This window comes from Macaca nemestrina, chromosome 19 (genome assembly GCF_043159975.1).
Source record: "Macaca nemestrina isolate mMacNem1 chromosome 19, mMacNem.hap1, whole genome shotgun sequence".
NCBI lineage: Eukaryota > Metazoa > Chordata > Mammalia > Primates > Cercopithecidae > Macaca > Macaca nemestrina.
In genome coordinates, this window is record NC_092143.1 from 18,057,322 (window position 1) to 18,083,559 (window position 26,238).

At 44.1% G+C, this 26,238-nt stretch overlaps 1 protein-coding gene and 1 long non-coding RNA gene across 5 annotated transcripts in view; one reads left to right on the top strand and one right to left on the bottom strand.

Annotated features, from left to right (window-relative positions):
* Window positions 1-7,111, top strand: part of LOC105477012 (uncharacterized) — a 12,750-nt gene extending 5,639 nt beyond the window's left edge. Inside the window, exons 2-4 of the long non-coding RNA XR_011616838.1 lie at window positions 1,253-1,338; window positions 5,034-5,172; window positions 6,172-7,111. This is a non-coding gene — a long non-coding RNA (uncharacterized lncRNA). The remainder of the gene's footprint in view (window positions 1-1,252; window positions 1,339-5,033; window positions 5,173-6,171) is intronic.
* The window catches only part of LOC105477014 (TNF receptor superfamily member 11a), a 66,377-nt gene that overhangs the window by 11,816 nt on the left and 28,323 nt on the right, over window positions 1-26,238 (bottom strand). The window contains exons 4-9 of one of the 4 annotated variants that reach the window (XM_011733309.2): window positions 25,253-25,396; window positions 21,027-21,120; window positions 19,278-19,372; window positions 17,551-17,664; window positions 12,665-12,717; window positions 9,630-10,413 (exon numbers count right to left, since the gene is read on the bottom strand). In XM_011733309.2, coding sequence (XP_011731611.2) covers window positions 9,630-10,413; window positions 12,665-12,717; window positions 17,551-17,664; window positions 19,278-19,372; window positions 21,027-21,120; window positions 25,253-25,396 — 1,284 coding nt within the window. The remainder of the gene's footprint in view (window positions 1-9,629; window positions 10,414-12,664; window positions 12,718-17,550; window positions 17,665-19,277; window positions 19,373-21,026; window positions 21,121-25,252; window positions 25,397-26,238) is intronic. The other 3 variants (XM_071085227.1, XM_011733311.3, XM_071085228.1) reach the window with 3 other exon arrangements.

The following is a 26,238-nucleotide window of genomic DNA, read 5'->3' on the forward strand; positions in this document are numbered from 1 at the left end:
ACTCACAGAATTGGGAGCACCCATGGACTTTAGATAACATGGCCATTCAGCAGGTGGGAGCAGAAGGGTCTGGGTATTCTAGAGTGACTCACGAGTTGTGAATAATCAGTGTGCTATGGGCTTCAGTCAGCTTCCTGGGTGGGTGTGGGTTAATCTGTGGGTTGAGTGGAGACAGTTTGAGTACCTACTGCAATAATAACAGTAACAGAAGCAACACTCTCCATGCAGAATTGACTAAGCACTGTCTCCAGGCCAGGTTGGCTGCATCACAAACACCAGCTTGCAGGTGCTCTGCATGTGAGCATGCCAGGTTTCTCTGGTTGGGATTTTTCCCCTCTACTGACTGACACTGTTTCAAGAATGAAAACTGCTGAACAGCTTTCTTTTCCCATGGTGTGTCATAATCCAGATTCACTGGAAAGCAAACTAATGACATCAATGTCATCGTGGTGTTTCAGTCTCTGAAGAGCAGAGGTGAATAAGTGGTGATTAGAGGGATGGAGGTCTTAATGGCTGCCTGAATTCAGGAAGGGCAGAAATGTGGGGCAGAGGAGAGAACAGGGGTCTAGAAGCTCTTGGGTCTTGTCCTGAGACTTGGCCCTCACTAGTGGTGAGAGTTTGGGACAAACCACCTAGCTCTCCCGATCTGAATCAAGCTGTGCTGGCCTGGCGGTGTGCAACTGCGTGGAGCAAGCACATGTTAATAATACACATTTGTTAAATAAATGAACAAATGAGCACATGAATATCCAGTAGGACAGCATAAGGGTCAAACAAGACGATAGATTTGAAACTGCTAGGGAAATAGCAAAGAAGCAGTCACAGGTGCAAAGGTGGCATTCCTCCTCCCAGAAGGTAATATCAGTGCTCACGGAACTCCCAAGGACACAGAGATTCATGAAATACACTGAATAGTAGTATTATCTTTCCATCCCTGTCTTGCTAGAGGATCTCAATGTGTCTTGAAGACTGAAAGGGCACTTTCTCTGGAAATCTAACCAACTTCTGTTTGCTCTGCCGAAGTCCTCAATCATTATGATTGTCTTCAGTTAGAACACTCATCTATATAATTCTACACTAAACCCCACAGTCTCATTTCTCATCACGCAAGTCTGCTGTGAGTTGAATGTAGCACCAGAGTAGATCAAGGCTTAGAATTAGTTGGTAATATCCTTATCTAATAAGATACCTCAGTCCTGAACTGTCCTTGCTAAAAGTAAGAATTCCTTAACATTTTCTTTCTGTATTGCAGAACAGATTAGTTGTTCACATCAGAGTTCACATCTGATCTGCGATGGTGACATCAATAGGTCACTGTGTTGGCAGCTGTATAATCAGGTGGGTGCTGTGGGTCTCCTTTTCAACGTGGTTCCTATGGTTTCTGCAGTTGATGTGTATCCCAGGAGGGGAACTCTTCCCACCGAATGCCAAGAAACTCAACGGGGACCTCTGCAGTTAGCAGGGAACTCTCCCTTGCTGGTGGCTAGTAAGGGAGTATGAAAAGGGGAGGGATGGTTCAGATGAGGATTACCCAAGATGGCCTAAAAAGATCTGAGGCTTAAGAGAATGAAGAAACAAGCCACAGACTGGAAGAAAATGTTTGCAAAAACCATATTTGATACAGGACTATTTCCCAAAATAAACAAGGAACTCTTAAAATTCAACAATAAGAAAACAAACAACCTGATAAAAATGGACCCAAGGCCTTAACAGACACCTCACCAAAGATATCCAGATGGCAAACAGGCATATGAAAAGATGCTCCACGTCATATGTCATCAGGGAAGTGAGAATTAAAGCAACAGTGAGACACCACTACACACCTATTAGAACGGCTCAGATCCAGAACACTGACACCACCAAATGCTGGCGAGCATGGGGGCGGGTGGCAGGAACTTGTTTTCTTGGCTGCTGGGAATGCAAAAGGGTACAGTTGCTTTGGAAGACAGTTTGGTGACTTCTTACAAAACTAAACATACGCTTAACATATGATCCAGCAATCATACTCTTTGGGATTTACCCAAAGGAATTGAAAACTTATGTCCGCACAAAAATCTGCACACACATGTTTACAGCAGCTGTAGTCATAATTGCCAAAACTTGGAAGCAGCCAAGAGTCCTTCAGTAAATGAATGGATAAACAAATCCCCCATGTCCGTCCACACAATGGAATATTATTCAGTGTTAAAAAGAAAAGAGCTATCAAGCCATGAAAAGACATGGAGGAAACTTAGATTCATAATGCTGAGTAAACAAAGCCAATCTGAAAAGGCTATAGAACGTGTGATTCCAACTCTATGGCATTCTGGACGAGGCAAAACTATGGAGACAGGAGAAAGATCAGGAGTTGCCAGGAGTTTGGAGAAAGGGAGGGGTGAGTAAGTCGAGCACAGAGGATTTGCAGGGCAGTGAGACTACTCTGTATGAGACTATCACGGTGGATGCATGCCAGGATACATTGGTCCAAACCCACAGAACATACAACACAAAAGAGTGGACCCCAACGTGTCAATGTGGACTCATCGACTGCAGCAAATGTACCATTCTAGTGGGGGAGGCTGTGCATGTGTGGGAGGCAGGAGGAATACAGGAAATCTCTGTGCCTGCCCCTCAATTTTCCTATGAAGTTAAAACTGCTCTAAAAAATAGTTTACATTAAAATCATGAAGACCAGAGGTTTTTTGGTAGGCATTGTTAGTCCATTAAGCCAAATCAGGCCCTGTTACTCCCCTCTTGCTTCCTCTCCTCGGGATCCCTTTCTGACAGTGTTCCCCTTCGAGGCTGCCTCTGACCTTTATCTGACATTTATTTTGCTTGCCAAAAAAAAAAAAAAAAGATAAAGTTTGAAGCACGTGGAAGAAAAGGCTTTCCCCACAAAGGAAAGTGATAGCAAAAATGGTAACATCCCGAGACAACTGGCAGAAGAGAGGGGTCTCACCATAACCAGGGGACCATCACACACTGTGCATCCTGCTGTCCCTCCTGTGGAACCCTCTGGGCCAGGCCAGGCCTAGCTACTGCCTCTCCCTCAGCCAGAGCAGCCAATGATGCCAAGACTGTGCCTGTCCCTATTCTGTGACACACTGAGGATTCTCCAAGGCACAGTAAATAAATGAAATCAGCATCACTTGCACTGACTTAAGGGAAGAGAGTGCGGTGGTTTAAGGTTGCACTGCAGCCCTGATCTCCTGGGCTCAGGTGATCATCCTACCTCAGCCTCCCCAAGTGACTGGGACTACAGGTACACGCTACCATATCTGACTAATTTTTAAAAATTTTTGTAGAGAAGAAGTCCCACTATGTTGCCAAGACTGGTCCTGAACTCCTGGGTTTGAGAGATCCTCCCACCTTGGCCTCCCGAAGTACTGGGGTTGCAGGTGGGAGCCACTGTGCCCTGGCCTGCAATCAGATACCTGAACCATGGCTTTGTTGCTTACTAGCTGCATGATCATGGGCCAGGAACTTGTCCCACAGAATTTCGGTGAGGAATAAGAAGATGATACGCACAAAACACTTAGCACCTGGTGACTAACGTCTATAATATCACTGATAAAACTGTAACCTTCAGGCTATCGCACCAATCTTACAGGTCTCTGAACACCATATGACTGACGGAATTTGAAGGCTACCCTAAAGTATGGTTTGAAAGCCAGAATGACGTGGGAATTTTTAGTAAATATGGGAATTTGGAAGTGTTTCTAACAGTTAAGATGGATTAGTTGGCAGGGTGTGGAGGGTCACCCCTGTAATCCCAGACAGTGCAGTGGGTTAGGGTACAAGCTTCACAATCAGACATTTGTTTTGTTTTTTTTGAGAAAGGGTCTTGCTTAATCACCCAGGCTGGAGTGCAGTGGCGTGAACACAGTTCACTGCAGTCCTGACCTCCTAGGCTTGGTTGTCCTCCCACCTCAGCCTCCTGAGTGGCTGGGACTACACACCTTGGGAGGCCTAGGTGTGTGGATCCGTTTGAGCTCAGGAGTTCGAGACCAGCCTGGGCATCATGACGAAACCCAGTCTCTAAAAAAAAAAATTAAAAAAAAACACAAAAATTATCAGGCTGTGGTGGTACAGGCCTGTTGTCCCAGCTACAAGGGAGGCTGAGATGGGAGGATGGCTTGAGCCTGGGGGTGGAGGCTGCAGTGAGCCAAGATCATGCCACTGCTCTCCAGCCTGGGTAATAGAGCCAAACCCTGTCTAAAAGAAAGTGTAAAAAAAAAAATGGATTAGTTGACTTAACATTAATATTTAATGTGACTTAACCAGAAAAATGTTCAGGTAACTTGAGAGTGTTAAAAATAGCAAGCAAGTCAACAGAAACAATGAATCAATAATGTCTCCCATCATAATCAGAACGACGCTTCTACTTGGTCCATGCTTGACAGAGCAGGCTCCATGGAATTTGTATTTCTCAGGCAGAAAGAACAAACTTAGTTCTAAGAACACAATCCCTGACAGAATTTACATTTTTAAGCAAGATAATGCACACTTTTCTTCTCAAAAGCTTATTATGTTGTTTAAAATGCCTAACATATGAATATTAAATCACAAGAACTATGCCAAATAATACCACCAAATTGTCATGTAGATTTTCTTCCAAGGAAGAGAACTAAAAATATACACAAATACACTCAAACTACCCAGGCTACATTGGGTTCTTTTGGAATTTTTAAAAAAACTTATTTTATATTTAACCCATATGCTTCTCATGTGATTTTCCTTTTTATGGAAATGTAAGTTCTGTTTCAGGCATTTAGAAGAAACTGGGTATGTGATGATAAGGGAAGGGAAACAGTATTTAATAGTTCCATTCTGAATCATGCTTGACAATTACTTAGAAAGTCTTACAGACCAAAGCCTTCCAAAATGAGCCCTATCAGTGCAGAAAGAAGGAAGGCAGGACGAAATGAAGCAGAGTATATACAGTGACCACATTTTTCGTATCTTTTGAAATAGTGCATTGACGTTTTACAGCAATGAAAGCTGAATATTATCTCCAAATAACCTAACTATGAAATATCTATTTTAACTTCAAGATTCAGGGCCAATGAACCATATCTGCCTTTATGAGATTTAGCTGAAAGTGATATGCAAGGTGGTAAATGGCATTCTAACAAGAGTGTGAAGAAAGAGCGAGAAGGCTGTCCTCTGCTGGAGGGGAAGAAAGGAGAGGAGGTAAGTTTGGATAGGAAAATCTTTTTCTATACTCTCAGAATGGAAATGGATGGTCAACAACAGTCATTTCAGGAAAGAGTGGGACCAGGGATGGAGATGGAGGACAGGGGAGGATGACGGGTCAGGTAGGTCTTCACTGTCCCGTGTTCCTGGCTCCCAGGTGATGGCCTTGGAGAGTCTATGCTGCTAGGATGAACCAGGTCACCTGTGCTCTGTCATTTCTGCCTCCTCTGCCCAGGACACTGGGTGAGCCCAGGGCAGTCAGTGCCAGCCCTTCCATGCCCCTCCTTCTTCAGCTCCCTAGAGCAGACCAAAGAACTGGGAGGCTGAGAGTGACTTGGGGGAACAAACAGGATACAGTGGTCTCGTGTTCATCTATTTATTCCTCAATGGATGAATGAATGAATGAATGAATGTATAAGCATCCATTCACTTAACATTTTGAGATACTAGAAAGATTAGGCTACGAGAATTCACCGCCCCCCCACTTTTTTTTTTTTTTTTTTGATACAGAGTCTTGCTCTGTTGCCCAGGCTGGAGTGCATTGGCAAGATCTCAGATCACCTCCGCCTCCCAGGCTCAAGCAATTCTCCTGCCTCAGCTTCCCAAGTAGCTGGGATTACAGGCGCGTGCCACCAGGCCCAGCTAATTTTTTTTGTATTTTTAGTAGAGATGGGGCTTCCCCATGTTGGTCAGGATGGTCTTGAACTCCTGACCTCAAGTGATCCACCCACCTCAGCCTCCCAAAGTGCTGGGATTACAGGCGTGAGCCACTGCACCCAGCCAGAATTCCTACTAACTGGTTGTGGCTGCCTAGAGCTGGGGTGTTGATAGGGTGTGAGAGTATCCAGGCAGGGGAAAAAGTCCCCAAGATTCATTACAAACAACAGGCTGCAGGTCAGAGAGAGGGGGCAGGCTGTGGAAGGCCTGGATTTCTCAAATGATTGATTCCTTTTCACATGGTCCACACCCTGGCATTAATCCCTACTTGTTTTTCAGGCTTTTTCAAGTCTCTGTGGTTCAGTGGACCTTCAATAAAGGTTTAATTGAAAAACAAATAGGTATTCAGTGTTCATCAAGAATTGTTTGCGGCCATGGAAAAAGAAGGAAATCATGTCCTCTGCAGCAACATGGATGTAGTTGGAGGCCATTATCCTATGCAAATTAATACAGAAACAGAAAACCAAACACTGCATGTTCTCACTTATAAGTGGAAGCTAAAAGTGGGTATTCATGGACATAAAGATGGCAACAATAGACACTAGGGACTCCTAACTAGGCAGGGGAGAGAGGGAGAGAAACAAGGACTGAAGATACCGTGCTCACTGCCTGGGTGACAGGATCAATCAAACCCCAAACCTCAGCATCATACAATATACCAGGTACAAACCTGCACGTGTAACCTGAATCTATGATAAAAGTTGAAATAATTAAAAAGCAAAATCATTTTTAAAGGATAATAAAAAAAAAAAAAAAGACCACCTTAACTTTCTCCAGCTCAGAAGTGACTGAAACTAACCAGTGGCTTCGGGAGCCAAAACCAAGCCACCAGCCACCAACAGACATATTAATCACAAGCAGTTATGGTTTCTTTCACATGAAATAACTCTCTAGGGGCACAGTGAGAATGAGCCAGTCTCCAGGTGAGAGGGCTTGTAACCAAGGCAACCGTGACGTCATCAGGATTAGGCGTAACTTCAGACCTAAATTAAGGCATGGTTATTTGAGACATAACCAGAAGTATGCTTCCCTCTTCACTGATCTTTGCTAATCATTCTCCTTGCTTCTTAGGACTTATCATATGGCTAAAATAGCCTTAACAGCACTGGGTATTATATTTTTTAAAGTTGTCTGCACTTGTGGAGCTGTCTGAAAAATCATCATTCTCCTCACAAAGATGCTGGGACAGCAGATACCCTTCCCTAAAGAAAAAGTCCCCAGTCACTGTCATTTCTCCAGAAACAGTTTGATGTGATTGTAAGCAAAAATAAACAAAAAATACTCTCATATAAAAATCAAAAAAACCCTTAAAAAATGCCACATCAGCAAGAGTCCTGACAGCACAGGGGCGCTGAGGGGACCCCAGGATAAGGCCTCTATGGGATGGCTCACCTAAGCTCCATCCTCTTTCACGCATTTTATAGAACGTGAATTGTGACTTTTTTAAAAACTACAAAAACAACAATGAGAAAGTACTATTCTGACCAGAAGCCATAAGGCCTGTTCATGGAGAAGTAATTGTGGAGAGAATAGCACAGCCTCCAAAATCAATCTGGCTGCTGCCTCTCCTCAGGCGAAAATGAATTTGGACCGCTTGCTGGCGTCGACCACGGGCAGACTCTCTACGGATGTTTTGCATGGCTAAGCACCAGACGAAGACAGAAAAAGCAGTGTAAACTTTTTGCAAATTAACACCACTTAGTTGATGACACACTTTTTATTCCTTTCCTCCATCCCTAGATGGTTTAGTGCTAGAGAAAGAAAAGATGATGAAAAACAGACTAGGCTACTGTTTTGACTCTTACAGGAGAGCAAAGATCCGGCTTTTTGTTTTATGGCATTAAAAGATCCATGTATCTCTCTCTCTCTTTAAATCTGGCCAACACTGTTCTTCCAAGAACTGCTGCTGATTTTCACACAGTGGCAATGTCATCTTCCTGGTGTCACCCACTGAAAAACTGGTCTGCCCCTGACAGTGCGGACAGGACCTGGCTGCCGCCAGAGACAGAACGTCAGCTTTCTCGCTCCCCACAGCCCAGGGAACTGTCTGTTTCCACAACCAGCGGGAAGACAATAAACGGAGAGAAAAGAAATAGAACAGGCCAGGCGCAGTGGCTCACGCCTGCAATCCCAGCACTTTGGGAGGCTGAGGCAAGTGGATCACCTGAGGTCAGGAGTTTGAGACCAGCCTGGCCAACATGGAAAAAACCCATCTTTACTGAAAATACAGAAATTAGCTGGGTGTGGTGGCATGCGCCTATAGTCCCAGCTACTCTGGAGGCTGAGGCAGGAGAACTGCTTGAACCCGGGAGGTGGAGGTTGCAATGAGCCGAGATCGTGCCATTGTACTCCAGCCTGGGCGACAGAGTGAGACTTGGTCTCTAAATCAATAAACTAATCAATCAATCAATCAATGCAAACGAACAGCAAAGCCCAGTCATGGAGATTCCTTACAATCTTAAAATAATAATAATAATTCTGAGATCTTCTGAGAAGAAAACATACCAGTTCTTTGAAAAATATCCCCAAACATATCTCCTCCTTTCTGTTTGACTGAGAATTACTATTACTGAATTTATACATCGGTAAATCTATGTAGCTGCAGCAAAACCACAAGCTTGAGGAACAGATTAAAGCCAGGAACCATCATTACCACGAGGCAAAACACTATCTGTGTTTAAGGCACAGATCTAGCTACCTCAGGGTTATAAAACAATTCAAAGACCGGCTGCTGGCACCACTTGCAGTCTAAATAAAGAAGCAGAGAAGAAAAAACATCTCTGGAGAAGGGCGGCCTATGAATGGGCCTTTTGAAAATCATGAGTTGGAGGATTCTGTGAAGCCCCTTAAATAGTATATATCCATATATTCGTTTTTCTGGAGGGAGTGTCTATAGCTTTCGGAAGATTCTCAGAGAGAGCACTGACCCTTCAAATGACAGGTAATTCTCAGAGCCAGAGCCCTCACTATCAGCTGCAAAGTCCTTTGTAACTACACAATAAAACAGATGGTGTTCTACCCTCATGGAAAAAAGTTACAATATTATAATTGGTAGGTTGTTCATGCTCAGGCAGTGTTGCAGTGATACATCTTTATAATGATGTTAAATTGTTAAAATTATCTGCCTGGTTCCATAAATATATGATACATTGTGGTTATAAAAGGGGCCTTTCTCATGAAACTTTTAAAAAGAGTTTTACTGTATCATTAATTTGGTATAGAATCAACACATTATTCACAATAAATATTAATTAATTAAGGATTAACTAAACAATTTTGTGTGTCCCCGTAAAATTTATAAGAGCTTTCTTGGGGGAGATTTAAGAGGCCTAAGGTGCTTTGAAAACAAAAACCAAAAAGCAGAAATCTGAGGGAATGCCTTGGCTCAGCCAGTCCTGAGGCCGATGTTGAGTTTGTCTTTTAGGGGTCGGTGCTGGGGCTTGAGGTCTTATCCTATCATGAAAAGCCTGAATGCAAAAGGGTATGGGACATGCATGGATGCAGAAACTGCCCCAGTGGTAGACGATGAAGCCACACAGTGCTGTGCGCAACGTATAACCAAACGCGTGAACTGAATCCAAAGCCATCCTGTAAAAATGCTTATTAAAAGAAAAAGCGCAAGCTGAGGTTTTCCCATTAGCTTCCTCCTTCCTAAATGGTCTGTAATACCTGCCCCCAAACCCTGTACCAAGAACTGGCCCTCCTGCTCAGAAGGGAGAGGCCGGGAAGTCACTTACCAGATGCAGGGGCCTGGCCACCAGGGGAGCTTCCAGACCCGGCGCCTGCCCTTGCCGAGCTTGGGAGCCTCCCATCAGTCCCGTTCTCGGGCTGGTCTCTGGCCTCTGTCCTGCCGGCTGCTTCTTCATGGGGAAGGCCCATGCCATAGGCACACTGGGGCAAGGGTCCACGTTTCGGGGAACCCACGAGGGGTTCACAGTCCTCCCCAGGAGGGTTCCGGCAGCCTGTGCAGACATCTGCCCAGTTAGGGCTGGGACTGGCTGCCCAGTGCGGGCAATGGCCACCGTCCACCTCTTTTTGTAAGTAGTTTTCAGAGGACATGGGAATCCAATCAGTCCCGCACAGGGGCTCAGTGCAGCTGCAGCTTTCTGAACCCACTGTGCTCTGTGTCCCTGTGAAGCACTGGCTTAAACTGTCATTCTCCCCTACCTCCAGGGGTTCAGAGAAAGGAGGTGTGGATTTGCTTCCAGGCTCAGTGAGGAACAGTAAACGGTCTGCGGGCTGGGAGGGCCTGTCCATGTATTCATCTTCCGTGGGCACCTGTCTGAAGCGGTCTTCCTCTGTCTCGGTCTCGCTGACCAATGAGAGTATCCTGGCATCTTCGCCTTGTGCGTAGGGACCACCTCCTACACACGTGCCCTGACAGACACCACCTTGATCTGGGGAGCACATATCTTCTGGAAATGTCTTCTTCTCCAGAGTCAGCAGTAAGACACCTTCACACACTCCCTGTTGACCAAAGGCTGCCGTGTGTGGACTGACACAACTGTCGCCTGAGGACTCCTGCCGATTTACATTCAGAAGGCAGAGGCATTAACACCCAGAGTTATTAGGATGAGTTTAGCTAAACATGGCTGAAAACGGTGTTTACACTGATTACTTCCACCATAACAAGTACAGATGGTATACTGACCATGGCACTTTGTGTTATGAAAAATTACTGAGTGCAGGAGAACTCTAGAATGGAATACAACTGGAAACAAATGAATCTAGCTGCATCTCAGATGAAAAGCATGTTCACACCTGAGCAAGGAGAGGAGCTAACCCAAATGACTTTTGAGCACAGTATTCTGACGACATATTCTCAATCTAAATACAAAACCCAAAAACAACTGTAAACAAATATTGAACTCGAGTTAGCAACTCTGTGTATCACTGTGGTATGCTCTAGTAATTCTGAAACTACTTTCTGTGTATTCTAGAATTGAGCAAATGAGAAAATATATTGAGAATAATAGGAGCCAGGTTTCATACAGCTGGGGAAAGATTGATTCAAATATGGGAAAGGGAAAGACCAGAATGAATACTGTTGCGTTGGCCTGGAATTGAAGAAATCAGTTTGAGCTTATGCTTTCAGATGTATACATTTTATATCAAAGAAAGTAGATCTAACCGGGCACGATGGCTCATGCCTGTAATCCCAACATTTTGGGAGGCCAAGGTGGGTGGATCACCTGAGTTCAGGAGTTCAAGACCAGCCTGGGCAACACAGTGAAACACCATCTCTACTAAAAATACAAAAATTAGTTGGGCATGGTGGCGCGCGCCTGTAATCCCAGCTACTCAGGAGGCTGAGGTAGAAGAATCGCTTGAACCTGGGAGGCGGAGGTTGCAGTGAGCCGAGATTGCGCCATTGCACTCAAGCCTAGATGAGAGAGTAAGACTCTGTCTCAGAAAAAAAAAAAAAAGAAAGAAAGATCTAAAGGACATAATGAAATGATTAATGAAAATGTAATATCAAATGTGGGTTGAATAATAGTATTATACTACTGTTAAATTTCCTGATACATGTACTATGGTTATATATGAGAATGTCCTTGTTCTCTCTCTTTTTTTTAATTATACTTTAAGTTCTAGGGTACATGTGCACAACGTGCAGGTTTGTTACATATGTATACATGTGCCATGTTGGTGTGCTGCACCCATTAACTCATCATTTACATTAGGTATATCTCCTAATGCTATCCCTCCCCCCTCCCCCCTCCCCACAATAGGCCCCGGTGTGTGATGCTCCCCTTCCTGTGTCCAAGTGATCTCATTGTTCAATTCCCACCTATGAGTGAGAACATGCGGTATTTGGTTTTCTGTTCTTGTGATAGTTTGCTGAGAATGATGGTTTCCAGCTGCATCCATGTCCCTACAAAGGACATGAACTCATCCTTTTTTATGGCTGCATACACACTGAAATATTTAAGGATATGGGACACATGGTCTGCCATTCACTCTAAAATGGTTTGAGAAGAAAACATAACTGTGTTCATATACACACATACAGAGAGTAAGCAAATCACAAAGCAATGAGAGAAAATAGAAACAACTGGTGGGCCTATGTGTAGGGTATATGGAAGGTCTTTGTCCTTTTCTACTACTTTCCTACAATTTTGAATTGTGTCAACATAAAATGTTACCAGAATAACTAGAGAGTCAAGGAAAGTTGCAATTCATCCTTCTCAGGAATCTGTACCAGACAATCAAGATTAGTACTAAAAAAAAATAACATGAACACAGAGATGAGAGAAGTGGAAACAAAGACAAAGAAAACAGGCATCTAGAATGAGCCTGGACTTGGGCTTTGGGCTGCTCTGCAGAGATCTATCCTGGAATTTGAGGTTTGATCACTGCACCTGAAAATGCCCCTTAAGCAAAGAGGCTCAGGCCGGGCGCGGTGGCTCACACTTATAATCCCAGCACTTTGGGAGGCCGAGGCAGGTAGATCACTTGAGGCCAGGAGTTCGAGACCAGCGTGGCCAACACGGTGAAACCCTGTCTCTATTAAAAACACAAAAAAATTAGCCAGGCGTGGTAGTGGGCACCTGTAATCCCAGCTGCTCGGGAGGCTGAGGCAGGAGAATCACTTGAACCTGGGAGGCGGAGGTTGCAGTGAGCTGAGATTGCACCCCTATACTCTAGCCTGGGGCACAGAGTAAGACTCTGTCTCAAAAAAAGGGGGGTGGGGAGCTCAATATTTGACTAGGATGGCTCTACCAGCCTGTTGAATGTACTTAACAGAGGCACCAACAACTGTTCACTCTACCTTATCTCCACTTAGGCGGCCACAAGCCTCATTGATCCAGTGCCACAAATTAGCTAGAAAACACAAAGCAAGGATAAGGACTTCAAGTTATTATTTCCCACTTTTCTTTTAAATAAAGGTTATTATGTATATTTAAGGTATACAACATGTTACAGGACAAAAATAGATAGTAAAATGGTTACTATAGTGAAGCAAATTAACATACCCATCATCTCACTTAGCTACCCATTTTTATGTGTGTGTGGCAAGATCCGCTAAAATCTACAAATTTAGCAAAAATCTTGAATATGATACAACATGATTAACTACAGTCCCCATCCGTACATTAGATTCCTGGACAACTTTCTTCATCCTGCATATCTGCTACTTTGTTTCCTTTGACCCACATCTCCCCATTTTCTTTCCCCCTGCCCCTGGTAACCATTGTTTTATTCTATATCTCTGTATATTTGACTTTTGGGGAATACTGCACATGTAAGTGCAATCGTTCTAAATTTTTCTTTCTGTATCAGGCTCAGTATTATGACCACTAGGTCAGTTCAATATTATCTTTCAACAGAGTCCACTGCAAGTCTTTCAGTGAGCGCTCCTGGAAGTGAAAGCATTTAAAAGTAAATCAACTGATTTAAAGGCTATGAAGGGCCAGGCGCAGTGGCTCACTTGAGGTAATGCCAGCACTTTGGGAGGCCAAGGCGGGTGGATCACTTGAGGTCAGGAGTTCATGACTAGCCTGGCCAACATGGTGAAACCACATCTCTACTAAAAATACAAAAATTAGCCGGGCATGGTGGCACTCGCCTGTAATCCCAGCTACTCAGGAGGCTGAAGCAGGAGAATTGCTTGAACTTGGGAGGCGGAGGCTGCAGTGAGCTGAGATTGTGCCACTGTACTCCAACCTTGGCGACAGAGCGAAACTCGGTCTCAAAAAAAAACAAAAAATAAAAAAATAAAGGCTATGAAGCCATCTCACTCCTGTTAAAAACAGAACTTCCTGTTCTATGCAAAGCAAAACATGATCCACTAATGTTTCAGTGACTACCTCTGGGCACATTTGGGGCCTGTCAGAGTTGCTGCTATGACTATAGACATTCTCATCCTCTTAAGTTTTCTTTGGTTATGAGGGACTAAGTTAGACATCATAGAAGAACCAAAGAAAATATGTCTAGGAGACTGATTTTTCCAGTAAACTAGCTTGAATGTACTATAAAAGTGAGGCAAGCACAGCAAGCTAGGTGCCAGACCCACTGAGACCAGCAGGCCCCAAGACCTTTTCCACTATATCTGGCTGCTTCTCAGAAGAAAGAAGAATATGTTCAAAAACTACATCTCCACTCACTCTTACAGAAGTGATGAAGCCTAAAAGGTTAAATTTTATGAATTTTAAGAAATCTATGAATTTATATTATACAAAGATACAATTTTATCCTACTTCTAATGAACATTTAATGTTGGGCTCACTATAAAGACTAAAGTTAGGACTGGACCCGGTGGCTCACACCTGTAATCCCAGCACTTTGGGAGGCTGAGGTGGGCGGACTGCTTCAGCTCAGAAGTTTGAGACCAGCTTGGGCAACATGGTGAAACCCCTTCTCTATAAAAAATACAAAAATTAGCCGGGCATGGTGGTGCGTGCCTGTGGTCCCAGCTAATTGGGGGGCTGAGGTGGGAGGATTGTTTGAGCCCAGGAGGGAAGTCGAGGCTGCAGAGAGCTGCTCTTGTGCCACTGCAGTCCTGCCTGGGTGACAAAGTGAGACCCTGTCTCAAAAAGCAACAACAACAACAACAACAAAAAAAAGCTGACTAAAGTTAGGAGTTGTCAGATTCTCCATGGGAAGATCATCACATAATAGCTAATGTGCACTTAAGCATGCCAGGGATGGTGCCAAGCAGTCTCATCATAAAATAGGAGAAATAATAGTGCCCACCTCATGGTGCTGTTGTGAAGATGTACTTAGTACATGCAAAATATATGTAGTCATGTTGGCACATATTAAATATTTAATATATGTCAGCTATTGCGATCATCATCATTATTCTTGCTTCTTTTCTATCACTTTGAAATTATATATCAAGGTAAACTTACCTGCCCTCCCCCGACACCCCACCAAAAAAAAAAAAAAGAGGACAATTGCAGCTGTTTCCTTGGAGAAATCAGTCTAGACAATCACAAATGGCACTAAAAATAAATACCTGTCCATGGAGCTGGTAAACATGCAGACCTGCCATGATCACCTCTGCCCTGGACAACTGCAAACAGCTTCCTAACCGCTGCGCCTGCATCTACGCTCACTGTACCACACATTTGTTTGGTACTCTAAAGCCAGAGGGCCGCCCTCGGTCCCTTTTGCTAAGGACAAGGAGCAAACTCCTTCAGCAGCCCTGCAGGGCTACATGGTCTGGCCGTGCCCTCCTCTCCAGCCTCATCTTCCACTTGGTCCCTGACTTTGTGCTACAGTGCCACTAGCTCCCTCCAGCCCGCTAATGCACCGTGCTCCCCTCATCATGCAGCTCTCAGGATAGAATGCCTGTGTTTCTCCTGATGTCCCTTGGCTAGCGAATTCTGACTTGTCTTTCAGATCTTAACTCACACATTTCCTCCTCTGGGAGGCCCTGGCTGGCCTCAGGGATGGGCTGACCTTCTGTCGTCTGCTACCTGGTGCTCAGTACCTTCCCTTGCACACTCGGCTTCCCTCTGTGGGCTTAATGCCTACCCTGCCCACTAAGATGCTTCCTCCAGGAGGGCACTGGCTGTGCCTGCGTTGCTTGATATTGAGACCCCAGTGCCAGTCCAGTCCCTGATGATCAGTAAACACGTAAGGATGAATGGATGAAGAGAGAGCTAACAGTCATGACATCCAATCCAGTAAACGGTAGGCCCATATGGCAGTAAAATAGTATCAGAAAGAAAAACCTAAAGAACCAAACATCAGGAAGTCTGTTTATCTCACATAAACATGACTACAAGTGACCTTCATCATCTGAACATGCGTTATCCAAATCCCCAGTAATGATGTTGTTAAGGAGGTGAAGTTGCACTAAATAAAAGCATTCAACAATGAACAGACTCTTTAAAAGATGGTCACCACTCGGCTGGGTGTGGTGGCTCATGCCTGTAATCCCAGCACTTTGGGAGGCCAAGGCAGATGGATCACGAGGTCAGGAGTTTGAGACTAGCCTGACCAACATGGTGGAACCCCATCTCTACTAAAAATACAAAAATTAGCCAGGCGTGGTGGCAAATGCCTGTAATCCCAGGTACTCAGGAGGCTGAGGCACGAGAATCGCTTCATCCCGGGTGGTGGAGGTTGCAGTGAGCCGAGATCACACCACTGCACTCTAGCCTGGGTGACAGAGCAAGACTCTGTCTAAAAAAAAAAAAAAAAAAAAAGTTCACCACTCAAACATTGCTCACTGCTTACCACTGGCATCAGAAATCTCCATCTTTCCTCTTTAATTAGTCTTCTGATTGTCTAGTGTTTCATTTGGCAATGTAATGGTTAGAGAAGCAGCTAGATAGGCAGGGTCTCATGAAGTCCAAGGGTGTGATGTGGGAGAATTGATCAAATCACAGCAAGGCAAAGTGGGCCATATAAATAAGCAATCAACTGGGCCAGGCATTGTGGCTCATGCCTGTATTCCCAGCACTTTGGGAGGCTGAGGCGGGTGGACCACCTGAGGTCGGCAGTTCTAGACCAGCCTGGCCAACATGGTCAAACCCCATCTCTACCAAAAATACAAAAATTAGCTGGGCATGGTGGCAAATGCCTGTAATCCCAGCTCAGGAGGCTGAGGCACGAGAATCACTTGAACCTGGCAGGCGGAGGCTGCAGTGAGTCAAGATCGTGCCATCATACTCCAGCCTAGGCAACATAGCAAGACTCTGTCTAAACAATAAATAAGTAAATAAATAAATAAATAAATAAGAGAGCAACTGAAAATGGAAAAGGATCGTGAAACATCATGTTTTTAATATTCAAGTCAAAAGAGAATGACTTGAATATTAAAGGATTAAGAGATATTCTTAGGAAATCTAATGAAGTCTTGAATCCTTTCATAAAAATTACACATTTTTAGCTTTGTAGTCTAAAAGTTAAACATGACATGATGTTTAAAGACACTAACAAATTTCTATGGGAAAATTATTCCCAAGAAACAGGATAAGACTTGGCTGTCTATTCTAAGAATAAGCACCTAAATTTTATTCAATATAACTTATTTTCATAATCTGAGGTTCTTTTTTTTTTTTTTTTTTTTTTTTTGAGATGAAGTTCCACTCTTGTCCAGGCTGGAGTGCAATGGCATGATCTTGGCTCATTGCAACCTCTGCCTCCTGGGTTCAAGCAATCTTCCTACCTCAGCCTCTCAAGTAGCTAGGATTACAGGCATGTGCCACCATGTCTGGTTAATTTTGCATTTTTAGTAGAGATGGGGTTTCACCATGTTGGCCAGGCTGGTCTCGAACTCCTGACTTCAGGTAATCCACCTGCCTTGGCCTCTCAAAGTGCTGGGATTACAGGTGTGAGCCACCGCACCTGGTGGAGGTTCTTATTTCAAAGTAACACTCCAGTCAGGAATTCCCCCTACTGATCATCTAAATATTTTATGTATATTTTAAATGCACGCATTAAAAATTGATGTATTCTAGGATAAATGCAAGCTGCTGTATACGTGATGCTGTACAGTCTATACAACTTAAACATGGAGCTTACAAGTCATCAGTTTCCTGAACACCAGAGTATTCTTTTTCCCTTATATATAACTAGGCAGAAGATTGGCTTTTTCAGGTTTTTGGAGTTCTATTTCTTTTTGTCAGAGAATGATAAAACATGATCTAGAAATCTATCTCTTTTAAGATTAATTTGCAAAAAGCGCCATAGACACAATACCTGTGAGTGCTTTCCCTTTTTTCCTATAGCAAACGCCAAAGATGATGGCAGCCACTAGGGCCACAGACGTGAAAAGAAGCAGAATTATTAAACCGGGCAAGTAAACCTGGGGTTCTGTATTGAAAGAAAATGAGAAATATGGTATTAAAGATTCTTTAATTTTGCGCAGTTGAAAAACAAATCCTGGTAAATCAAACCTCAGAATGAAAAATGTTGGTTTGGGATAGCAGAAGTGAGAGTCCCCACCCCTGGCTGCCCTTTGTCCACGAGTGCTCACATTCTGAAGGGTGAGATCCACAATCTTAGCCAGCCTGGCTCAGTCCGGTTGCACTCTATGGGAGAGCAGCCCAGGACCATTGCGGTGTTTCTACCTTAGAACATCTCTAATCATGCTCACCACACCACCCAGTCTCATTCTGGCTAATCTCCAGAACCCTTCAGTATCCCCAGATGAATGACCTCCGCAGACAAAAGGAGTTTCTTCTATCTCTTTCCTAATAGCAACAGGGCACCAGGGCTTTGCCGGTCATGAGAACAGAAACACAGCCATCCTGTGAAATATTTCTGGAATTTTCATCCCCAACACCATGTGGACCCAACCGTTTTCTTCATCCCTCCCTGATCACTTCATTGCTAGAATCCTTGTTAAAAACTCTTGATTTACTTGACCTGGTTTCCTGGACTCCTACTTTTCCTCTCCTTCTCTTTTTTAAAATAACTTTTTATTCCTTCAGTTATATTTAATGTTATCTGCCAAACGGTCTTTAAAAAGTTTGCTCTGATTGTGTAACTCCACATCCAGAATGCTTTAATGTCTTCCTGTTTCCCAAAATGTTAAGGCCAAACCCCTGATTTCTTGGTCAAAGCTTGTTAACCCGGTTATTCTGTGGCCTATTGTTCTCTTTCCTCATCTGAAAGGTCTCCTTGCCACTTAAGCCATCTCTTCCGATATCTGGACCCGCATCTCTACACTGTCCTGTTCACCAAGTAACCAGCCTCCACCATCAACTTTCTGGCAATCTGAAACTCCACTTAAGACTAACTTAATGTGGCCATGTGCAGCAGCTCACTCCTGTAATCCTAGCACTTTGGGAGGCCAAGGTGGGCGGATTACCTGAGGCCAGGAGTTTGAGACCAGCCTGGCCAACATCGTGAAACCCCGTCTCTACTAAAAATACAAAAATTAGCTGGTCATGGTGGTGTGTGTCTGTAATCCCAGCTACTCAGGAGGCTGAGGCAGGAGAATCGCTTGAACTCACGAGTTGGAGGTTGCAGTGAGCCGTTATCATGCCACTGCACTCCAGCCTGGGTGACAGAGCAAGACTCCGTCTCAAAAATAATAATAATAATAATAATTTAATCTGCAACATGTTCCATAGATGATAGCAAGATCCTAACAATTTTGGGAGATGACCAAAATCTCCTCATAGACACTTGTGACCACCATCATCCCACCGTGTCTGAGCATTTTATGTTTGCAGCTCTATTTTCTTTTTATGCATATTAAAACATGATTAGTTACCCCCAATCCAGTGTAGAAAATTATCAAGGAAACAACATACCTGGAGTTAAACTACTGATTAAAATGAAACATTGAGCTGACCGTGCACAGGATGAAACAACGGGGGAGAGGATACCTGCAGATCCATGTGCCATCTGGGAGGGATCTAAATGATCTGACTACCCTGGGGCACATCTATCAACCCACAGGCTCGTTTTAAACATACCATTTGGTGGTTTTCTAGATGGCAGAGAAGAACTGCAAACCACATCGGATTTCTCTGTCCCATGATGTTCTACCGTCTTTCCAAGGGAGGTACAGCTGTGGCGGGTGGGGGGCGGGGGGGGGTGGAAGGCAGTTCAGTGCTTTGGTTTTATATGCTTGTTTTTTGAAAAATGAACAAATGCAAGGCTCTCCCAGATGGCCAGCTCCTTCAGGAGAGGAACCCATGCCTTCCTGGACATTTGACTCCTCCGTGCCTTCTACAGGGAGGAGAACATCACAAGGTGGAACAAAGAAATAAGCAAAAGCAAACGCTGCCTGTGTTCTCTGACAGCTACTCTGAGAGTGTGGTCAGCAAAGCAGCAGAGCAGAGTCTTCAGGAAAGAATATTCTGGCCATGCCCAGTGGCTCAGGCCTATCATCCTAGCACTTTGGAAGGCTGAAGCAAGAAGATTGCTTGAGCCCAGGAATAAGAGACTATCCTGGGCAACACGGTGAAACCCTGTCTCTACAAAAAATTTAAAAATTAGCTGGGTGTGATGTACGTGCCTGGGGTCTCAGCTACTGGGGAGGCAAAGGCAGGAGGACTGCTTGAGCCCAGGAGGTTGAAGCTGCAGGAAGCCATGTTTGTACCACTGCACTTCAGCCTGGGCAACAGAGCAAGATCATGTCTCAAGAAAAAAAAAAGTATATTCCAATAGCTTCAATTACATGGTTAAGTGATATACTTTTGCTGATTGTTTTTTTTGAAAAACACAGAAAATCCTCTTGAACATAAAATTTGGATAAGTGAATCAGAAAATAAACATTTATTTATGTATTTTAATTTAATTTTCGTTGTTTAAAAATGTGAGATAGGGTCTTGGTATGTTGCCCAGGCTGTTCTCAAATTCCTGGGCTCAAGCAATCCTCCTGCCTCAGCCTCCTGAGTAGCTGGGATTACAGGCATGCGCCACCACGCCTGGCAGAAAATAAACATTTCATAAGGAATATACAGGGAACTGAAAGAATCATTACATTGATTATTAGTATTCAACAACAAGCATGAGATGAAAGCACCCATGAATTCCACTATAGATACACTCACATACGTGAGAAATCATACACAGATGAGATTCTTCATCACAAAATTATGTATTACTATAAAAGACTGGGAACAACCTAAGTGACTATAAATAAAGAACTTATTACATAACTTACACTTCATCTCTACAATGAAATACTATGCAGCTATGAAAAGCCACGAAAATCATGAACTGATGAACTAATATAGAAAAAGCTTCAGGATATAATATGTGGGGAAAAAAAACCCAAGATGTTTACAGCGTGCAAACATTTATATAAACAGGAGGCTTCTATATGTGTGTACACACACACACACACACATACAGACACACAAATATCTGGATGAATAAATCAGTGATGTTGGGAAGTTGGGAGAAGTAGGCATGACCACTGAATAAATGTTATAAATCATTTTCAACCAAACAAGGTTAGAAAAAGCTGCAACCATAAGTCACAGATTACCAAATCTAAAAAGTCACACGAAGTTCCTGTCACACATAGGGCTGAAGAATTAGTTTGACTGGTTTATTTTCCCCATGTTGAACTGACAGACTTTTTCCATTTTGAATGTGGCTTCAAGAGGAAGCCTAACCCAACAGAATCCATCCGTTTTCAACCCAGACGAGACAGTGGAGGTTGAGTTGTTTAAAAACCAACCATCTCTTCTGACTCCTTTGTTGTTACTTACTTGGTCCAGGGTCTGCATTTGTCCGTGGAGGAGAAGGCGTCTGAGAAGTAGCCTGCAAGGCAAGGTTTGCACACCGTGTCCTTGTTGAGCTGCACTGTGAAAAAAAAACAAAAAAGAAAAACCCAGACAGAACAAACACAGAACAAACGAGGTCACTTAGAGATCATCCAGGCTGAGACCCCAGAGGACTGGAGGTGAGGCGCTGCCCCTGTCTGCTCTCACCTCCCACCCCTGTGCCTACCCCGTGTCTGAGGCTTGGGCCCACAAAGCAGTTCTGACCCCAGCAGTGAGTTACAGAACCACGCTCGGAAAGGTAACTGGCTCGATGTCGGACCACTAACACTTATCTGTGATGTCCAGGTCAGGCCAGCTCTGGTCCTGACCTTTTGTGGTTCAGAGTCACTTCCCTGGTCACCAACACTTTGTTTCCTAGTGTGGGAGCCAGTGTTGACTGCTCCTGCTATCTGCCTCTTGTTTTTCCCTACGCACCTATGTACCTACGTACCTGTTCAAATCAAACATTAATTTGAACAGCTTTTTTTCCCTTCTTTTCTTTTGAGACAGAGTCTCGCTCTGTCGCCCAGGCTGGAGTGCAGTGGCGCGATCTCAGCTCACTGCAAGCTCCGCCTCCCAGGTTCACCCCATTCTCCTGCCTCAGCCTCCCGAGTAGCTGGGACCACAGGTGCTAGCCCAGCCTTTGTCTGCAAGGAATGGCAGACCCATTACTACTTTGAAGGGAAACTCACTGTCCCGACCTCTTCTGATGAGCTTAATCTCCTCAGTCCAAGTATCAGAGTCTCAGTTAAAAAAAGAAGACAAGGAAGAACCCTACAGGTCTCTTTCCCTGCAACCAAGGGTTGGTATCAAACATATTCTATAAAGGGTCATACAGTAAGTATCTTAGGCTTTGTAGGCCTGTGGTCTCTGCTGCAGCTACTCATAGCATGAAAGCAGTCCAACAATACATTAAAAACAATGGATAAGGGTGTGTTCCAATAAAACTTTACTGATAAACACAGTGGCACAATGGATGTTAGACTCCTTCCTTAATGGACAGCATTGAAAGCAGGAGTTGATCCTGGTTAGTAAACTGACTTGACTCTCATATTCCTCATGAACTACACTGTCAAAATAAATGTCTCAGGTTTCCTGTGCCTATTCCCTCTACTGCAATCCACGCATGATGATTCTTCGGTAAGTCCCAGGAAGAACACTGGCTGCGATGTGATATCATAATCAGGCAACTGGCTGGTGCCCAAGCCACAAATGACTCCTGAAATTAGTAGCACTTCTGTGATTTACTTTCACGAATAAAACACTAAAAAAAGGAATTAAATTTTCTTTGTCCAAAGTCTAGTACAAAGTATATTCTTGATTTCTGCAATTTGGCTGGCTAAGTAGGGTACCTGCTCCTGCATCTAGCAATTTGATTTGCCTTGAAATCTAATAACTCACATGAATTTGAACAGGTTTTTTTTTTTTTTTTGAAGACATAGTCTCGCTTTGTCACCCAGGCTGGAGTGCAGTGGCGCAATCTCCGCTCACTGTCAATTCTGCCTCCCAGGTTCACACCATTCTCCTGCCTCAGCCTCCTGAGTAGCTGGGACTACAGGTGCCCGCCACCGTGCCTGGCTAATTTTTTGTATTTTTTTAGTAGAGACGGGGTTTCACCGTGTTAGCCAGGATGGTCTTGATCTCCTGACCTCGTGATCCGCCCGCCTCGGCCTCCCAAAGTGCTGGGATTACAGGCATGAGTCACCACACCCGGCCAATTTGAACAGCTTTTTAAAAGAGAAGCACAATCTAGAGTTGTGAGAAGCTCTCAAAATCTAAGACGTGGGGGCTAACAGGCATGCAAAGGGTTAAGGGTGCTAATTTCCATAGCTTGACTTCCATGTGACTCTTAGTAACACTGACCTGCCAGAAGCATCCTGCAGGCTCCTTTCCTTGCTCCCTTTCCTAATCACACTTTTCCCACTTTACAAAAGGCACACTTCTTACCCACCCCAGAGTTTGCTGCTATGCTGCCAAACCTCTGAGATGTCGAACTAAGTGACAAGTGGAAACACTGGTGATGGCAGAGCTCCCGCGCCCCCCGGCACACCTCCCACCTTTCCCGCTCTATCAAGGGCAAAAGCAGGATGACAGAAATGGGGCAGCTGTGATCAGGCTGAGTTGTTCTGAACTGAAATTAAGCAGGGTGGGGCAGGAGTGAAATTTCCATTCATCTACCCCTTCCCCTCTATCCTCCACCTATTTTGTCCCAAAATGAACCCATTTCCAAAGGTACAAGGCAGAGAGAACGTCTAATAGAACCCCTGATGTGACATGCTGGTGAAAAGCTGGAGGAAAGGCTCTGGGCCGCTTCTATTTTAGAATCAGAATTCAGAGGGAGTTGGCTGTGATAGGGAGATCTATTTTAACAATTAAAAAATCAAGTTAGACTTTTTGTAACAGAAAGCACATCTGGTTTAGTCAATGCATTTGATAATAAAGACCAAGTGTGTCAGTTAGACTCTGTGATGGATATTATCCTTGATATGAATTGAAATGGATAGTATTTTAATTCTCCCAACCCTGTCCAAGTATTTTGGGTTAAAACCAGGTGCCTCTAAGGGAATGGTTAATAGGCATAAATAATCATGTGTTAAGTCTTGGAAAAAACTGCTTTTGTTATACTTCCTAGAATTCAGGAAAGCAAATGACTCTAAGAAATACTTTTTCAACTCAAAAGAATTTCTATTTCTTTACTTTCAACAAAATTGGAGGACACAATTGAATTATCAACTGATAGATCATTAAAAATAACTTCTGATATCACATCAGTAGGTGAGCTTGGACACATATATCAGAAGGTACTGAAAAAAATTGAGGGACACGCCTATAACCAAAGTGTTTCCTTTGCCATTCAGTTATTTATGTGAACAAATTTCTCAGCACTTACATACATAAAAAAAGTAGAAACAAAATTGATGCTGAATGCTGTTGCATTTTAGCAATAAGTAATATTCAGCCATAAATATATGAATTGGAAAAAAAATCCCACTCATTATGGAGGTCGGAGGTTTTTACTTTTATGATTATAATACAGCAAAATAGGATATATTCATTTTTGACCAATTGTGTAATAGTAAAGGTAGTGACAACTTGGTCCAGAAGAAATGCTTTTAGTCCCAGGTCAAAGTAAATATTTAAAAATTAAGATTTCAGGCGAGTGTGGTGGCTCACGCCTATAATCCCAGCACTTTCGAAGGCTAAGGCAGGCAGATCACCTGAGGTCGGGAGTTTGAGACCAGCCTGACCAACATGGAGAAATCTCGCCTCTACTAAAAATACAAAATTAGCCAGACATGGTGGAGCATGACTGTAATCCCAGTTATTCAGGAGGCTGAGGCAGGAGAATTGCTTGAACCTGGGAGGCAGAGGTTGCAGTGAGCTGAGATCGCGCCATTGCACTCCAGCCTGGGCAACAAGAGTGAAACTCCATTTCAAAAAAAAAGATAGGTGCGTATTTTTCAATAGGTGCATATTTGAACATGAAAACGTGATTAGTAAAACCCCTCCAAAGATAAGAAATATATCAGGATAAAATTCTGTGGAGAAGGCGGAATGGATAGGAAACAAAAGGAGAGAAAGGAATTATGTTAACTGTCAAATAGTTAAATATGATTAGTGCATTTAAAAATGAATCATAGTGGGCATCAAATGGCCATGGTGTTTACATTCCACTGGATTCGTTTCTTCAGTGTTATCGCAGTTACAATTCCCTGGTACCTAAGTCCTTATCAGTTCTTTAAACTTGTAACAAAAATTTTTAGATGTCAACTTAAAAACGTGCTGGGGTGGGGGATGCATGGTTTTGCCAAAATTCTAATGGGCGCACACTCTTTAAAAATGTCCAACCGCCCCTGCACTATCCTGCTGGCTCCTAAGTAGGGATCCTAGGTTTCTACAGATGGAGGAGCCCCAGCGCCCCCTGGCCACGGCCAGAGCATGTGGGCAAATTGCCCGCAGTCCCTTTGAAGTACCTAAGCGGAGGATTCATTCTCAGGTCTTGCCTGGGCCTGCATCTCGTGGAAAATCAGCCCCCACCTTTCCCCACCCCTCGGGTTCCTCCAATGCTGCCTAGCACCCTGGAGCTTTCTTGCTGCTATTATCAAGACTGTCTCAAAGCTGGCTTTGCATGGCTCAGCAAGAGCCGACAGACGCACACATCCAACCCGTACACGGGTGCTGGGCGCCCAGGCCCGGCGCGCACTCGGTGTTGCGGCGGCAGCACTCGCAATCCTGGCTCCAGTGGTACCCAGCCGTGCAGGCGCAGCGCCGGGGGGCCGTGCTGTTGCCGGCGTCCACGGCCACCAGGGCCTTGCCTGTGGGAGACAAGAGACAGGTCATTAGACAGGGAGGGGCAGCCAGCCCAGACACACCGCTCACGACTGCACTATCCAACATCCAGCCCAGAACAGGCCAGACCAGCAGCCCGCCTGGCGGGCCTGCAGAGTGAATCACCAGGGCACTGCCCGAGAAGTCCCAAGTTCCTCCTCGCACTTCCTGCACTGGCACGAAAACGTCACGGGGGGTTCTTCTCTCTCTCATAATTAAGAGTTTTGTGGGCTTTTTTTAAAAGTCAATTTTCATGTTAGTAGGAAGATAAGGACTTGGGAATTGATGATCATTGAATGTTCTGGCAAATGCAGAAGGGTCACAGAGCTGAGCTTCCTCATTTTTCTAAGTTCAAATACCACATACATAAGACTAACGCGAGTTTGGACCTTAGAGAATAAGGCTTCTGGAGGTTTAGGATTCATCTTAGGATCCTGAGGCATCCCAGGGTGAAAACGGGCTGTTGTGGAGTTACATGAGTGGAGAGGGCACAGAGGCAGGCCCAGTGACGTGCTTAGAGGCAAACTCTCCTCAAGCACTCAGGATAACATATTTGTCTCTGTTTTCACAACACATGGCCTTCTGGTTCCAAATCTCCTGGCCCCTTCCAGTTTTTCTGGAATGCAGGTATGTATGGTTTTTCCAAAACCATGGGAATTGATCTGTTGTAAACACTACACACACACACACACACACACACACACACGTATCTGTTATAAACTACATACACACACACACGTATCTGTTATAAACTACATACACACACACGTATCTGTTATAAACTACATACACACACACGTATCTGTTATAAACTATATACACACACACA